Below are 18650 nucleotides of genomic sequence, written 5' to 3' on the forward strand. Positions count from 1 at the left end.
GCACATCTTTTTTGTTTTGTAGTTTTTTGCACTTAATATGACATTTCTTTACGAGATAATGACTCTCAGAGAAGACACAGTCTGATTACCATCAACCTAAATTAAGAAACCAAATAAATAAAACCCTAATGCCTCGCCTCTAATGGCTTTACACTGAGCATTACATCATTAAGTGTGAAACATGAAGAGACAAACATTACTCCGCATCAATTCTGCTGCAGTGATGGTTAAAGTTAAAGTTAGAGACACAGAAGAAAGAGTGCCTGGGAGCGGAGAGAAAGTAAAGGAGAGAAAGTGGTGAAAAGTGCCTGCAGACATCACTTGTTCGATGAGTCAATTATGCCCAACTTTTTTGGCTGAGGCTGGAAATTCACCAATCTGCATCTAATGCTGGCTCTACTGCCAAGATGAAAGAGTCCCTGGAGGCTGTAGCGGAGAGCCGAAAGACACATGTGCGTACACTTCTGAATGCATGCAGCCATGCATGAGAGAGAGAGGGAGAGAGAGAGAGTCAGGGAAGACAGAAAAGAGGAGACGTTATCGAGACACGTGTGTGTGTTTGTGTGTGTCCTGCACATTATTGCTTGCTGGGTCAGAGTGGATTAATTAGATTCTGAAAACAAATTACTTCTGCTAATCATTCAATAAAGCCCACACGTGGACTTGGACACTATCTTGAATATTCAACAACCTCCTTCTCTCTTCTCAGAATGAAAAGAAATTGTGGTCAGCAGGGTAACAGCATGAAGTTATAAGCAAAGCGAGATAATTAATCATGTGAATTCATTAAGTTGTATGCAATAATCAATCCATCAAAGCAGCTCTATGTTCAGCAATATCCATAACCTCAAAACGGCAATAAAACGCAACAAAGGAAGAGGCAGGGAGAAGACATCAGTGTTACAACTGTGGGAACTTAAAGGGCGAGTTCGGTATTTTTCATCTACCCTATTTTCAATTGTTTTTGTGTTTATGTGACTAATGGGAACAACAGTTGTTTTGAAAGTAGTCCAGTAATGAACTAGACCAGCAGCAAACTTGTACAGGCTGTTTGCACATCATTTCGGCCCACTAGGAGTGACGTTTTTTGCCATTGACGGGCTCAGATTACTGTTCTTCGTGTCGGACAACTTATGGAGATAGACCTTGTTGTTAAAGAGTAAGATCATTTTTGTTTAACCAGAAACAGCCCCGAAATCGCAATCAGCAAACCAGCCACACTCCATTAAAATAATTACTAATTTCAGCGAGCCAGCCAGTGTTAATTTCTTTGACGATTTTTTTCTTAAATGACATCTTTTCCATGACAAAAACAAGATGATTACGTGGTAAAAATATATCTTGATAAAAATTAAGACAAAATCTATGTTTCATTTTCGTTGACGAGGCGAAAATGTTAGTGGTGGACTATCGTGCATTGAAAGTGGAGAATAGCTGGAGAATAGCTGTCAAAATGAACACTGGAGCCAGCATATTTTCACATGGGTGAATTAAGGGTTTATTTTAATCACACCATAGTTGGTGATTGTTGGAGCAGTAGAAAGATGAACTGAGAATTTTTTTTTTTTGAGTTTCATTTTGTTCCTGTCAACTTTGAATGAAGTATGTTTTCTGATAATAAAATTACTGTTTATTTAAAAGGAGTCTGGTAGGTTGGGGGGCAGCAATTTTGAGTCTGTTTCTGTTTAACAAAAGAAAAGCAGTTTGGTTACATACTGGACCAATTTCAAAAACTGTTGTTCCCATTAGTCGCTCTGACACAAACATATGAAAATGGGGTCCAGGTTGAAAAATACTGAAGTTACCCATTAATCATGAATACACTGCTGCTGCTTTTCAGACACATAAACTGCGTTAAGCCGCTGGTTAGTTTGGAAGAATTGCATTGTGTGAAGCAACACTATAACAAGAGCAGCAGCAACAGTAGCCCACACAGAAATGAGTGATCTTGGAGGAAGCATGTTGCCACCACGAGCCCAACAATCCCCCGAGGGAGACAAGCAGAGAAAAATGAATAAAGGACCAAATAAAACTTCATGTCAACAAATGAAAATTAGACTACCTCAACTGTGTGTGCACGCACATGTGTATGTGCATGCGAGTGCCTCTTGAAGATTGCTAAAAGTGTCCCCTGCCATTGATATTTAATGAATAGAAGGGCTATTACATGTAATTCATAACACTAGCCCCAGGATCTAATGATTTCTCTTTTTCCGTTCTACACTTTGTTCCAAATTGTTGCTATAATTCTTCCCCAAAGCGAGTTAATGTGACAGGCCATCAATAATAATTGCCCAGCAATAAGTGGAAAGACCTTTGCATTATGTTTTAATTTCTCCCATGCTCCTCAGCTTTATGGTGGAGAGGGTGGAGAGTGGAGGAGAAAATGGAGAGGAGATGGTCGGTACTGTTCAATATTTAACCATTTCACCCCCTCAGGGATGCTGCAACCTGAAGCTCGCCTTTCTAGGTTAAACACATCAACCAAGCAGCTGCCCCGGACACTTGCCCTCAAGAATATATGTCTTTTGCTCATCATATGGCGTAACCTGTTCCTTCCATTTTAAAACAAGATCAATAGCAATGGAATAAAGCAGTTACGAGTCCCTCCAAGGAATGAAAACTGTCCCCTCCCTAATTGAATCTTCACAAAAGGTTTGTCCTCAGTCTGAAGCAGCTCGAATAGGTGAAAGTGGGGTTAAAGACATAAAACATTTCCTGTGGAGTGCAGCCTGCCCTTTCAATACCTCAATCATTTGTAATTGTGATAATACAGGAGTCACTGAAATTTCAACAGTCTGCCTGAATTTGAAAAAGCATGTTATTAAAGGAGTTTGAGTAATCTGTTTCATCATCTTTTCATTTATTCTCTGCTGCAAGTTTTCTCATGAGCTCCAGATTTCCTCTCAACTTTTGTGGCCATTTTTTAAGATGTGAATTTTAGTAAAGGTAGATTTCCAAATGAATAGCTAGAGTATTAGATACTTTATGTTGTCGTCGCAGTTTTATTTAGTCTTGTTTTATATACTTGTATGACCGCACCTGTGTTTTGTTGCCTCCTCTGTTCATTTCTGATCTGAATGAGAGTTGAGAAACATTCTGACCCTGTCTCCTAGAAATTATGTTTATATACAACTAATTTCATTCATTCATTTTCCATAACCGCTTATTCCGTTAGGGGTCCCAGCTGACATTGGGCAAGAGGCGGGGTGCACCAAGGCTATTGCAGGGCTGACACATAGAGACAGACAACCATTCATGCTCACATTCACACCTAATCTGCATGTCTTTGGACCAATTTTGCATGTCTTCACAGTGTGGGAGGAAGCCAGAGTACCCCGGAGAAAACCCACGCTGACACAGACAGCATGCAAGCTCCGCAACGAGGGGCCCCCCCACCCTGGGTTCGAACCAAGAACCCTCTTGCTGTGAGGCGACACACCACCACGCCACCCTATACAACTAATTTCATTCATTCATTCATCTTCTACCCGCTTCATCCTCTTGAGGGTCGCAGGGGGGCTGGAGCCTATCCCAGCTGACATCGGGCGAGAGGCAGGGTACACCCTGGACAGGTCGCCAGACTATCGCAGGGCTGACACATAGAGACAGACAACCATTCACGCTCACATTCACACCTACGGACAATTTAGAGTTATCAATTAACCTAGTCCCCAATCTGCATGTCTTTGGACTGTGGGAGGAAGCCGGAGTGCCCGGAGAGAACCCACGCTGACACAGGGAGAACATGCAAACTCCGCACAGAAGGGCTCCCACGCCCAGGATCGAACCGGCAACCCTCTTGCTGTGAGGCGAGAGTGCTAACCACCACACCACCGTGCCGCCCTATACAACTAATTTGAAATAGCAAATCAATTTTGAGGGAAAAATTAACATACTGAGGAAATGTTGCTAATGAATGTACCTGGCACCTTAAAAAATTTTGATATTGAACACATCAGCAAAATGTTCACTGACAGTTCGTTTGTTTTCCAAAAAATAGGTAATCTTGAAACATGGTATCCACTCATAGAGACTACAGCATTTATTCCCTTTTTAAAGTAACATTTAACCAAAGTCATGATTTTTCCCTACTTTAACCAAGGTGCTCGCCCCCCTTAACCTGAGAGGAGTCTGGACGTGAACCAAAATTTCTGGTGTCAAGGTCCTGCACCTTGTATGCCTACCATCCTTCACAAACACCTGCTTTCACAGCATACGCAATACATGCCTGTAGTGTTTGGTTACCTGACAGAAACATTGTCTGTGAACAAAATCCAGGCAGCGATTACATTGCCTCAACAACATCATTAAGAAAGCAGTTAAGTAAAATACAAACGTAAATTTCTAGGAGACAGAGCTGTCTGAACCAATAAAGAGCTGAAAATTTGCAAACTTTTTGACATGTATGCTAATCTCCGAAAAGTATTTGTAAAAATAGATTATGTGGGTTGTTTATTTCTAATGTTGATTCGTAAAATGAGAGGGTTTATCACAGGTATACAGCAATCAAATCGAACAGTAGATGAAAGAACTGCCAACAGTTTCCTCCTCTGACTGCTCATTTAGACAGCACCTCTGACTGAGACAAAGACAAGCTGTAAATTTTACTTTGCTGATGGATATGCAACTGTACAACGTCACATAACCCAAATTATGGGTTCCCTTATCACTTCTTTCAACTCTGAAATATCTAAAAATATCTTCAGAGACTTGATGATGATGAATGATTTGCATGCTGCTGTTTATGGCATAATTTGGATATTCAGACCATTAGAGGGAAATCCTCCACTGAAGTCATTACTGTTGCCTTAAACAGGCAGCTAATGTAAGATCAGAGGGTCATTGTTTGAGCAGTCTCAGCATAGATGACGCAGGAAGCCACACAGGGGTAAAAGTGGTCCTGTTTCAGTGTCTAACTATTCATATGCAGCTTTTTGGCCGGCGCTCACTTGAAAGGGGAGAAATCCTAGACTAATCCTGACTTTTGAACCCTGACCAATCCCTCGCCTCCGCTCTTGAATTCTCCTCTGGTGTGTAGTCACTGCTATCAACTTCAAGGAAGGAAAGATCCTTTGTATTTTGCTTGAGAGTACAAACCATAAAAACGTGGATGGTTACAGATTACCATGGTAACCTCCCTTGTTTCCCACTGGCGGTTAAAAACCTAAGGTGCAAACCAGCCGTCTGATATCAATTTAAGACAATTTAACAACATCTTCCATGTTACGGTATACACTTTGATTAGGAGACTCAAGGTTGTTGGTGCATTTCTTCACTTCTTTCCTCTGTTCCTCCCAGAGAACAGCTAATGGAGCAAAGAAAAGAGAACTTTTACTCTGCGAGGAGGTAGATGGGTATTATTTTAGTTTCTCTGTCCTCTCCACAGGCAGAGACACTAGGCATGAATAATTGCTGTCTTCTCTGCAGTGGGCCCTTTTGCTGCGGCAATATCAGGCTACAGGGGCTGGGGTTGGCCACACGAATGCTGATTATGAGAAGTGAATAGTAAATATTTTAAACACCAAAGAAACCCTTGTGCAGGATTCAACCTTTCAGCTTCGCAAGGTCAAAGCTAATTTGCAAGCCATGAAAAAGCATTTGGCAAATTTTACAGTGCTCAGTGGTGGTGGTGGGGAGAGAGCTCGCGTATGTGTATGCGTTTGTGGAAGGGGGTGGGGGTGGGGTCTGATGACATTGCATAGACCTCTGATACTTAGCGAAAGAGTTATTATAGCCATTAAGGCTGGCTGGGCCATTGAAGCAGTGTGTGTGTTGGGCATACCTGCCAGCACTTCATTAATAAAGTGAATCACGGACTGCAGTTATGCATCAGTCCTGGCATTATACAGTACGGATGAAAAACAGAGGAATCTCTTGCATACCTTCACGCGAGCTACACTCCAAAGGTCGACAGCTAGAATGAAAGGCATGGGTTACTGTCAAATTTACATTTCCCATTAGAACCGCTGAGTCTAGCATATGAAATATTTATTTTCTAATATTCTTGCAAGGATGAATAAATGTTTCAATTAAATGCTACATTACTGTATTGGCCACTAAAACTTAAACTGTCACTAAGTCAGCAAAAGCAGACATAAAAAAGCTGTTAGTGTAAAACCATACAGGTCGTATTTCATATCCTACAAACCTATTTTTGTTACATTTTTAAACCCTATAACTACCGAGAGGAGAACAACTCATTGTTATGTACAAAGAGAAAAGGTCGTTTTCAGTCATGCAAACACAGTTTCTGACTCACTATTGGATTGTGTGGGATGATATCTTGTTGGTGAATTAAAGGCTATTTTTGACATATCTGAGAACGTGTGAAAAGCAGAAGAAACCAACACTTATTACATCTGGTACTCCGTATTCTGTAAAGTCAGTCAGGTTCCTCCTGCCCCCCCAAAAATCTCCCAAAATGTTTGGATGGATATGTGTGTAGCTGTCTAAACAGTTGTGCCACCAGAAATTTTTCATAGGTGGGGTCAGGACAGGGCAGCTAAAAATCCTGGGGTGGTACACCAAAGCCGAAAGCCAAAACTGAGTTTCAGGAATTCTCTTATGCTGTTCATACAAAGGCAAGTGGAAAACTATGTCAAAATGAGAATTAAGGAATTGCATTCTGATATACTTTGGTTTCTGTTTTTACAGTTAATGTTACTAATTATCTGATGTGCATAGACTAATAAAGATACAGTAAGCATTCTGAGTTCCACAACAATCCTGTTTGAGGTACACCTGGCTAGTACCTAGGCATAGATTCAACAAGGTGCTGGAAACATTCCTCAGAGATTTTGGTCCATACTGACATGATAGCATCACACAGTTGCTGCAGATTTGCTGGCTGCACATCCATGATGCAAATCTCCCTTTCCACCACATCCCAAGGTGCTCTATTGGACCGAGATCTGGATTCTGCTGAATGTCGCAGGAGAAATCCAGACTCATCAGACCAGACAATGTCTTTCCAATCTTCTATTGTCCAATTTTGCTGAGCCTGTGTGAATTGTAGCCTCAGTTTTCTGTTCTTAGCTGACAGGAGTGGCACCTGGTGTGGTCTTCTGCTGCTGTAGCCCATCTGCTTCAAGGTTTGACTTTTTGCTGGTTCAGAGATGGTCTTCTGCAGACCTTGGTTGTAACCAGTGGTTATTTGACTTCCTGTTGCCTTTCTATCATCTTGAACCAGTCTGGCCATTCTCCTCTGACCTCTGGCATCAACAAGGCATTTTCACCCAGAGAACTGCTGCTCACTGGATATTTTCTCTTTTTCAGACCATCCTCTGTAAACCCTAGAGATGGTTGTACGTGAAAATCCCAGTAGACCAGCAGTTTCTGAAATACAGCCTGTCTGGCACCAACAACCATGCCACGCTCAAAGTCACTTAAATCACCTTTCATTCTCATTCTGATGCTCAGTTTGAACTTCAGCAGGTCGTCTTGACCATGTCTACATGCTGCCATGTCATTGGCTGATTAGGTAACTAAGTGTACCTAATAAAATGGCCAGTGAGTGTAGATAGGAGATTATAGGGAGAAAAAAAAAACATTTACTGGGAACAAGCTGACTCAGGTTTAAAAACACCACACAGAGGCCTCTTATTATTTTCAATTATGTTCCCAAAGGAGAATCAGTGATTGCATCAGAGTAGCCGTGGCCCCCCTGGCAGCACCAATGTGTCCAAAGCTCAGTTCATGACAATTGCTTACATATTTTAGTTAGAGACAGACTAATCATAAACTTATAATTAATGTTTTATGAAACTATCAGATAGTATTAATATTCAATTTGAATGTATTAAGGCTATCTTATTTTGAATTAAAATATCACCCAGGTTGTTGAAATTCAAATTTGTCCTGAGGCTTAATGATAGGCTTTACATTTCTTCAATAAAGATCATGTAGTCCGAACGCCTCACCTTGCTTTCACATTGGCCTGTGGTTACAGGGGTAGCTAACAGGGCTTGTTAAGATCAAAGCAAAAAACTCCTCACTCAATTACAACTGAGGTCTTCACACTGAAGGTCTGGGAGACTTACAACACTTCAAATAACAATTAATTAAATTAGATTCACACATGATTTACTGTACTCCCAACTGATTTAGTGTAATGAAGGCTAAGAAATATCCTTCATGATTTAAATATCCCAAATGAATTCAACTAAAGGTTCCAGTTACAGCAAGCTTAAGCTGTTTGTCTAAGGCGGTGGGAAAAACCAGTCAGCTGGCTGCAACCACACAGAAATAAACCTGCGTACTGTAAATTAATTACTCAATTAAAATCACTGATTTGACTCTGTTTGTACATTGACATGGGGTATTCGTCATACCGTAATCTAAAATTGCCTATACTAATGACTGCCATGGTAACAGGGATTTTTAGTCCTCACGCTGCAATTGGATTACCATGAACACACAAAGCAACACTAGTGATGTGCTATTTGCCAAATGTTACAGATCGTGTATGTACAGGACATTCTGAGTTTCCAAATTTCCATAATTACTTTTCTTTTTTCCCCCGTTAAAGGTTTTTTTTTGGGGAGTTTTTCCTTATCCACTGTGAGGGTCCTAAGGACAGAGGGATGTTGTATGCTGCAAAGCCCTGTGAGGCAAATTGTGATTTGTGATATTGGGCTTTATAAATAAAATTGATTGATTGATTGATTTTTTTTTTCAGCCTGGACAAATAATATTAACCGAGTTGATGGGATTCCTCTTTACTGGCCGTCCATCAATCAGCAGCCACTTAATTAATACCAATAAAATGTGCATCTGGAGTCCCTCTCCTGTGAGAAGATCCTGTAGGACTGCTTTTTATTTTATCTTTTCATTTTATTTTTTACCACCAACTGCTTATCTCTTCTCTGCCCAAACAGTTTCTTGTTGAAAGAAGCCTCAGCTTTAGCTGCGGTGTGGTTGTGCTGATGAAGGCCAAGTGAGGAAAGATGTAAGATCAGAAAAAGAAAGATGGCAGAAAGGAGAAAGGTGAGACTGAGCTCATCAGGTATATAACATGCTAATGCTCTGCATAAAGGCTATAGCGCTGAACCTACAGTGTGTTTCATCTGCACAGGAAGACAACTTTATTAAAAAGACAAAACGTCATGGGGCTGGTACAGCTCCACAGTTGTTTGCTTTCATCCAGGGCCTGTGAAAAGACCTGGTAATAAATCAAGTAGACACATGAAAGCAGATAGTGTAGTATCCTGTGACTGGGGACGCAGTGAAGGAGTCTGATATTTAGATTCCCTGAAGATACACTAAGAGGCTCAGCTTCTCTTGTGTCTCTGCACTACACAAACAGACATCAGAGAAGTATTGAGACATGCTGATGAGGAATATCCAACAACGTGTGGAAGCCTGTTATCTAAAAGGGTCTTCAGAGAGATGTGAGGGTAGAAGAGAAGCAGCGGGTGAGAGAAAAGTGAAACAAAAGCTTCGATAGAAAGCAAAGCAGCAGAGGAAAGGTAGAGGGGGGAGTCAAGAATCCTGAAGGACTTTAAAGATGGTAATTTGGAGAAAGCAGCGGTGATGAAAGGAAATTATTCTGAGTGAATGTGACTGTGGAGCACCATGAAATTGAGAGGGAGCAATAAAGGCAGAGGCAAGACTGAAAGTAAACTCTGCTACATCTATAGAAAATGGTCAATAATGAAAACAAATGAAGCTGCTCGGGAGAACTGCCGAGAAAAAAATAATAAAATTACATTTTTATGTGCTAAATACAACAGAAATTTTCAGTTTACACATTCATCTTGTCACATACTTAGAACAACTTATATAAACTGCTATTTACTGTACATGATATCTGAGTGAGCGAGCTCCTTTGCATACAGCCTAACACAGCACATTAGTTTTAAATTGACATGTCACTCAAAAAATTTGATTGACATATCATTCTTGACGTGGCGCCATGTCAGCGTTATTGTTGTGTCAGCATGCAAGGAGACAGGAACACTAGATGAGCTGAAACTCAACCAAACAGTTTTAACTTTGTCTTTCTAACGTCTTTGTCCAACTGTACAAACCTTTGTGTGATTAAGCCACTTGGTCACATGAACGCATATCTGCATTTGAATGTGGGGCAAGATTGATATTTTAATGTCTGTTTGTTGTCCGTTTATAGTCAGAGTAGTAGGCCTACTGACCAATCATGGTTAAGCAGGCTTTGGGTGCATGAATACAATTGAATTTCATGTTATGTGATGGGTACGATGCATTTTAACATAGTTAAAATACAGAGCATGAGATTATTGTGCCACACAAAGAGTTTATAGCTATTGCTGATGTTAAATTGTTGTCCCTAGTTGGGCTTTTCCATGTAGTTACATGGCCAGAATGCAATTAATGGAGCTATCGTTTGACCAAGATTTAGCTTTTTATTAGCTTTTTTCCCAAATGTGAGATTTGTTCATAGAGATTAGCTGAAATGTCATCTGAACCTTGAAGACCTTGTGTCACTGCATCTCAAGTTGCTTATCAGACTGCAATTAATGACTGGCACATTTGAGTGGACATCTTGGCTTGAGCATTCATTATCAGGATATCCGCTGGCTACGCCAGCCAAATTTTGGCGGCTGCCCCTAGAGGCTAAATTGTGGTGAGATCGATAGTCGATGGGTTCCAAGACCGCATGAGGGCTTTTGAATTAGGTGACATTCATCATGAATAAATGTATTTTATCAAACAGAAACCTTTTTAAGATAAAGGTTAATAAGCTAGAGGAACTACAACATCCCAGAGGTTTGTTATATCTATTCCATCCATCTTATCTGGGTCACAGTGATGCCAAAACATCCTTTTCTCCAACCATGTCCTCTTGCTCCTACTGAAGGATCTTAAGGTTCTCACTAGCCAGGCGGGATAAGTAATCCCTCCAGCAAGCTCTAAGTCTGCCCCAGGGTCTCCTCCCAGTTGGGTGTGCAAGAGAGGCTCCATAAAGAGGCCTCCAGTAGGCATATTAGTCAGATGCCCAAACCATCTGAACTGGCTCCTTTAAATGCAGAGCCAGTTCAGCTGGACTTGCTGGAAGACCTCCAGAGGGGGACATCTTGATCAGATTATTGATTGAATGAACTCAACTGACTCCTTTTAATGCGAACAAACACTCTGCAAAGAGGAATCATGTCAGCCCTTTGACGAATCAAACTAATGATTATGAGGGACGGTTGGGGCAAAGACTACTAAATCAGAAGTAGCTTAAAAAAAGAGGACAACAGAGCTACACCATCGGAATTAAGCAGAGATAGTACTCTGACTATACACAACTGGATTACTCAAAACACACCTTGGCACTTACTGTGTATTTCTGTGGTACTAATCTACAAGACACCAAGGGAGACATGGCCAAGACTTTTTGAGGCCCACACATGTCCATGGTTGGATGAATAAACTCTCATGAACCCCGCAGAGTCCTTGCAAGGGTAAGGAACAGGTTCATTTGTCAATGACCACAACAAAATCTGCTCAACCTGAATCTGGGTCTTCATCTTAGCACACGAGCGATGAGCAGCACATACCCCAGAACACCAAGACAACACTGCCAGTCTTGTTTTTTTATAAAATGGGAACCACTAACCTCAACCATCTGTTAGTCCATAGGCGCTGTCCCCAACCTCCATGCAACACTGAAAGGGCATGTCAACCAGGACAGCAAAACAACACTCAGAAATTTCACCACCTCAGGGTAAATTTCATCCATGTGGCATTTCATCACTTCAGGGCTTTTTGACCACCTCAGTGACCTATGCCAGAAGGAAGGATAAGGCTTCCCCTAAGTCTTTCAAGTCTGCCTCCACTGTGTTTACAGCATCCCCAAGTTCCCTAAATAGTTTATTTTATCACCCAGGTCAGCACTATTTCTCCCCTGTTGAGAACATCTTTCCGGAGATTACCAGTGGGTTCTTGGGTCGCTGCCATGAAAGGCAACAGTGATCTCTTGGCTGCAGCTGGGAGCAGTTGCTTACACAATGGCCCACTCAAATATCATGTCCCCAACCATGCCCAAGATGCAGCATATTCCTCCAGAGGTAAAGTGTGTGTTGCTGGTAAATCCTCCATGTTCCACACATTCCAGCCCCAAGGATACAGTTTTTGTAGCACAGCATCAACATACCAAGACCTTCACTTCTGCCTGCAATCTGACTTGCAGCACATCAGCCTACCACATCTAACATTGTGGGCCCACACTGTGTGGTTTGTGAGCTAAGAAATCTGACAAGATTTGGTGAGACATTAACACTATAATGGGGGCTTTGACGTCCGAAAAAAAAAAATGCTTTGTGTGGATGGCATTAGTGCTGCAGGATAGAGATGATTTAATTTATAGAGCACATCAGTGAGGATAACTTTAAATCCATAACCATGACTCTGCATGTCGTCAGCCTCAGCAGGAATGGTGTTTGAGATTTTAGAAAACCTCAGCATTTAATGCCTCCCCAACATTTCTTGATGGCATCCATTTATTCATATTTTATATTAGAATTCTTCAAGGATTATATAAACAGCATTCCTACTCTTCAGAAATAGGTTCTCTAAAAACACCAAATAGCAGTAACATGTCCAAGGGGTGGCTACTGTGTTAACTCTCTGAAAAAGAGCTTTTTAAGTCACAATTGTCTGAGCTTGAACACAGCATTACAAGTCATGATGAGACATCTCCAGTGGCCAGACATTTTCAGTTGGACATGACATTTGCTTCTTTGAGGTTTCAGGGCACAGAAGTACTGAAGTCTTTGAAATGCCAAGGGGATAGTAGATGGGGTATTTGAAGAGCTAAACTCTTTTTGAATACAATGACATGGGGTGTCTTAGAAACTTCCAAAATCTGAATAATGTCCCCAATGTAAGAACGCAAAACAGGTAAATTTCACATTGGACATGCTCGTCATCGTCCGTTGATCATGTTTACAGTCCTAAAGGGTTAAAAAAGGTAGATAGGGAAGAAATTTGTTCCAGAAAGAACATTTATCATCAGATATTTTTCTAGTTCTCACTCACTGTCTCCATGTCTCAGTGTGTCCACATGAGACAGGCACACCGGCGCTTGAGGCAGTGAAATAGCTAAGAGAGACGTAATAGGACGAAGGAAACATGAAAGTTAGAGGGCAGTGGGAATATATAGTAGCATGCTGAGGGGGCTGTGGAGATGCGTGGGGTGGTACTGTACCTCTGTTGCCAGTGACTGTGGGGTCTGAGACGTGGGTGCCTAATAGAGCGGTAGGATCTGGAGGGATGGGATGTAGGGGGGGAGTGGTGGATGGAGGCAGGGGGACGTCTGGTGGAGGGGACAGACAGACACATATACACAAAAATAATACAACAACAACAACAAAAAATGAATTCACATGGGGACAGTTAGATACGATAATAGAGCAACACAAACTGGTCAAAATATTATATAGTGAATGGAAACAAAAAAGGGCAAAATTATGACACAGTTCAAAGCATAAACACAAGATTGTTGAAAACAAACACTCATGAATTACTGCTGATGTTAGGAAATGCACTAAATAACATAAATTAATTCAATTGCTCACCTTCTTTGCTGCCTCTTTTTTGACTGAAAGGGACAGTTCACCCCAAAGGCAAAAACAAATATTTTTTCCTCTTACCCGTAGTGCTATTCATCAGTCTATTGTTTTGGTGTGAGTTGCAGAGTGTCGGAGATTATAGCTGTAAAGATGTCTACCATCTCTCGAATATTATGGAACTAGATGGCACTTGGCTTGTGCAAACCCTACAGCGATGTCTTTTTCCAGAAATCATGACCCATTTACTCGAGATAATCTACAGACCTTATTGTAAGCAGTTTCATTTTGGAACTGTTGTCCTTCTACCCAACTAGACCCACTGACTGTATCGTCACGCAGAAGGAAGTGTGCATCTACTACTAGCTTACCTAGCACCACTGAGCAAGCTACTTTTACAGCTCAGCCAAGGAGGACGCCATTGATATTTGTATCTCATGCTGTAACAGCACAAGTCTCTCGTCCATGAGTAGATGCTTGTATTTTGATAGAAGGAAAATAGTTCCAATATAAAACTGCTCACAACAAGACATTGTTGTTGAGTTTTTCAAACGTATTTTTTATAGAGCTTTAGGCACCACAACTCGAATGCCATCTTGTTCCGTTAAGGCCCAGACACACCGAACTGACATCAGAGAAATAGTGGCAATGAAAGCTGACTGTTGTATTGCCTTTACACCGCCTATGTCTCCACCAAAAATCTGTACGTGAATACGCTGCAAAGACTACAGGCATAGGCGCCTGATCAGTGGAGCAAGTGGAGCAAATGCATCCCCATTACTCAATGAGGGGGAACAAAGTTTTCATTTTACTACCCTACGTTTTGTCTTTTTAAAATTAAGTTGTTATCATACAGTCCCCGTAATGAAGTGATTATAATTAAACAAGTAGCAAGAAAATTACACATTTTTGGGACCTCCCTTTGAGTTGGTTCAGTCCGTACCATCTCTCTATAACCATCTTGATCTCACCCCCTCTTGACTTTGGCTGTTTGTTTACTTTCCTCACTTCCGCAGAGCAGATGGGGCTGACAAGGGGCAACGGTGCAGGACATACGCACCAACTACAGCAACAGATGCTCACCGATTACCCAACACTGACTGATGGCCAACTGTCAGCTTGGTTTGTCAGGGCCTTCATACTTGAGTGAAGGCAGACATCTCAGCAACTCACACCAAAACAATATAGATTGAGAAATACTACTACGGGTAAGAGGAAAAATATATATTGTCCCTTTAAAATGACTGTCTAGGTCATATTAGAAGAGACCAATACATGGTTAAATAGCTGAAGGTCTCGTATGTACTTATAACTGTTGAGCATTTCCTGTCTCAAGGAAAAGACAGGCATAGATTTTGGCTATATTCAGACTTTTTCTCCATGGGTGGGAGCAGCCTCTGGGTATTATCTTGGGCAAAGTGCAAAATCTGAAATAGAGTGATACAGTTTGAACTTCAAGTGTGATGGAAGACACATTTTGCAAGCTGACATCCTCTTGTTACGTTTATGTCCCAATCCCCTATATTTTCCTTTTCGTTACGTCTTAAAATGTCCTGTCTTTGAATGTGAGCGTCATTTCTGTAGCAAGAGAACAAGATTATTTTTGAATCTGCTGATGTTGGCTCATGTCTGCGAGAATAGATCCTGCACTTGACACCTCTCCACACCAAATGCAGAAAGTCAATTGACAAATGATCTGTGCCAATTATCTGTTTACAAGAATGACTTCAGGAAAAAGCAGCCAAGCCATCATCACCAGTGTGCTGTTTTTTTACCTCTCACTGCAGTATCATGGTAAGAGTGCTTCATCCAGGGCAGTGTTTCTCGCTGTCACATATTAAAGCAACAGGAATAAAGGGGACTGAAACATTGCGTAACAAAGTTAATGAGGTTACACTACCACCTTGGCTTTTATGTTTGTGCCACTCTGCTTTTTATGGTGAGCTTGAGGCTTTTAATTGGCTGTGGTACTCTTTCTCAGGGCCAACTGTCCTGCGCGTCTCGGTGACATTTCAGCCTTACCGTGAATCACTGAGCAGCTAAGTGCATGTCTTCAGGAAAGAGGGAAGAGAGAGAATGTCTCCTTGTTGGAGGGGAACCATTAAAAAGGTATTTTCGAAGAATTATGGCGGCAATTGTGAAAGGCTAAAAGGTGTGCTAATTACTAATGAAGGGTAGGAACAGACTGGGTGCCATTTCAAAAGAACAGGTAATGAATAGCACTCTTTGACCCTCCCGTACCCAATTGCCTTTTTCTGTGGTGTAGAATTTGTCAGTTTAATAACATCACTGTCATTATGTGCATTGGTTATTCTTGTTGTTACATTCAGCTGGCATTTGAGGGAACTGTTAGGTGCACACAGACACCATGGCATGTGGGACATTCATTAAGTCTCCCCAAACTATTCACTGCAATTAGGCAAGGGGTTACTGGGGGCGTGAAAAGGAAGTGCAAAATGAAACTTTTGAGGTTTAAGTAATAAAGGGCTCTGATATGCCAATTTGGGTGGACTGATAATTTATTACACAAGATAATTACATTATTTTTCTTTCACCTTGCATGATCCTCATCAATATTCTGCAAAATATCCTTATTTAAACTCTGGTGATCTGACGTGCAGATGTATGTGAATTCTATTTGTGTGCTTAACATCTCTCTCTGCTTTAATGCAGCCTTCACATAGGATCTGAATTTGAAAGAAAAAAGTATCACAAATATCAGATATTTATGATACCTCCTCAGTGTGGATGTGCTTTGTGGCTTTAAATGCAAATGTGACACCTGTGACAGAAATTATTTAACTAAATATCTTAGTTATGTGACTATTAATGTTGTTTAAGGTCCAGTGTGTAGGATTTAGGGCTATATATTGGCAGAAATATAATATTCATAACTATGTTTTTATTAGTGTGTATCACCTGAAACTAAGAAATGTGTTTTCGTTTGGTGGGCCCCCCAGAAATTTTTCATTGGGTTGGCCAGATGGGACCACTGAAAATCTTGAGGTGGCACACCAAAACTGAAAGCCATAATTGAATATCAGGAATTTGCTTACGCTGTTACGGTATACAGACCAGTTGAAAACTAAGTCAGTACGGAGAGTTAAGGAATCACATACTGATGTACTCTGTTTTCGTATTTTACAGATAATACTACTAATTATCTGATGTACATAGATGTATACTAGTACAGTTAACATTTTGAATCATTCCTGTATTTACTTGTACATGTTAGACAATTCATTATATTCATATTATACAGCTTCAATTTGAGGAAGTTTGAAAGGAACAAAACATTTACTGGGAACATGCCATCTCAAGTTTAAGGGAAACTCATGGGTACCCATAGAACCCATTTTCAGATATCTTGAGGTGAGAGTTCATTTAGCCTAACCTTGGAGCATTATTTCATCTCTTTTCTGACAAGCTACGCTAACATTGAGAACAATTCTTCAATACTTCCTGTACAGAAATAAGAACTGTTTTCCTTTTGTACATAGAAAAAGAACTGTACATTCTGTATTCTTGTCTGTTTTGGATTATGGGGATGTTATATACGGAAAAGCTGCTGCCTCTACACTGAAATCACTGGATGCTGTCTACCACTCAGCCCTAAGGTTCATTAAAAGGTAATCCCATCACTGCCACCTTTACCTAAAGGTCAGCTGGCCACATTTGGCTGTGAGGCGGGAACAGTATTGGTATTTGTTCATTTATAAAACCTTGATACAGATGCTTTCACCCCATATTTCATCCCCTTTAACTCTGACCTCACATAATCTTAATGTTCACTCACAGAATAGGTTGTTGCTTCACATTCCCTTTATCAGAACTGAACTAGGAATGTGCCATTCTCTTACAGTGCACCATATACATGGAATAATCTGCAAAAGACCTTAACCTTGGACACTCTGCCACCCTTATGGCTGTTTAAATACCTTATTTCTGATCTCGTTTTAATTGAGTGTAGATGCTTTTACCTATACATCTACACCATGACATGTTTATCATCCTGTATTTCTACTTTTTGCAAGCATTTATCGCTGTTGTTGCTTTGCATGATTTCATTTCTGTTTTAACTGATATGCATTATGGTTCTCTGTTTGCTCACTGATTGTTTTTAATGTCTTTGTTCATGCTCGGTCTCCCTCAATTGATTTCCTGAGTCCTCAATAAAAGTTTGTATGAATGAATGAATGAACATGGTTGGTACCAATGGATGCCTTTGTTGTTTAGTTTCATATGACACTACCTTCATAGCCTCTTAAAGACAGTAACATTAGCCTCAAATTAATTTCATCAGTTGGGTGGCTACCTCAGAATGTGCAGTTTATAAGAGTTAACCACTGAGTTAACCACAGCCCAGACTGGACAAACACTGGCTCTACATAGGGCCATTTGCAATTTCACGTCGGCCACCATAGTTCCTCTACAAGCTTGACACATGAGAGAAGTTTCAGTTGGTTGCAGTCTGCAAACTCACCACTAGATGCCACTAAATCCAACACACTGGACCTTTAATACTACATTAGGTGGTTTGAAAAAGGTCTTCATACAAATTAAAAACCCTACATTTGTCGTGTCGCAGTAGCTTCTGTGTAGGATGAACAATCAGAAATATAGTGTGCAGACAGCGTTGCTACGTAGGAGAAGTCGAGTTTGACTTGTATAACTTTGGGATTTTACCTTGTCCTTACCTTGAATTCACCCATTTTAATATCACTCAGCTGACACTACTAAGGACTGCTAGCCAATTTGTAAGACATTAAAATGTCTTAATAATTAATGTTATTAATTATTGTCCTTTTTCAACATTCCTGACTAAGTTTTCCTGTGTTGCTGTGGCCTTGGCTACGACCACCAGAAAGCACTTCATGAACTATTGACGGTAACCTTGGTTACATCCTTCATCGCTCCCGATCTGGTTATTACTGTACAACCACCAAGGACAGTCAAGAGCATACTAGAAATCACTGTAGCTCTGGCAAAGCATAGCTATCGGCTATGGTTTATTCTTTCATGTTCATCAGATTAAAACTGCTTTTAGAGAAGAGAGCAAATGGAACACCCCCCTAGGTGCATGTAATGATAATAATGTAATATTTTATTGATCCACTT

At 40.7% G+C, this 18650-nt stretch overlaps 1 protein-coding gene across 3 annotated transcripts in view; it reads right to left on the minus strand.

The window, feature by feature from the left end:
• Window positions 1-18650, minus strand: part of cadm2a (cell adhesion molecule 2a) — a 290934-nt gene that overhangs the window by 10409 nt on the left and 261875 nt on the right. For 2 of the 3 annotated variants that reach the window (XM_033641057.2, XM_033641065.2), the window contains one exon: window positions 13172-13279. The exons of the other annotated variant lie outside the window; for it this stretch is intronic. In XM_033641057.2, the coding sequence (XP_033496948.1) occupies window positions 13172-13279 (108 nt within the window). The remainder of the gene's footprint in view (window positions 1-13171; window positions 13280-18650) is intronic. 3 annotated transcript variants of the gene reach the window in all.

Source organism: Epinephelus lanceolatus, chromosome 11, assembly GCF_041903045.1.
Source record: "Epinephelus lanceolatus isolate andai-2023 chromosome 11, ASM4190304v1, whole genome shotgun sequence".
Lineage (NCBI taxonomy): Eukaryota > Metazoa > Chordata > Actinopteri > Perciformes > Serranidae > Epinephelus > Epinephelus lanceolatus.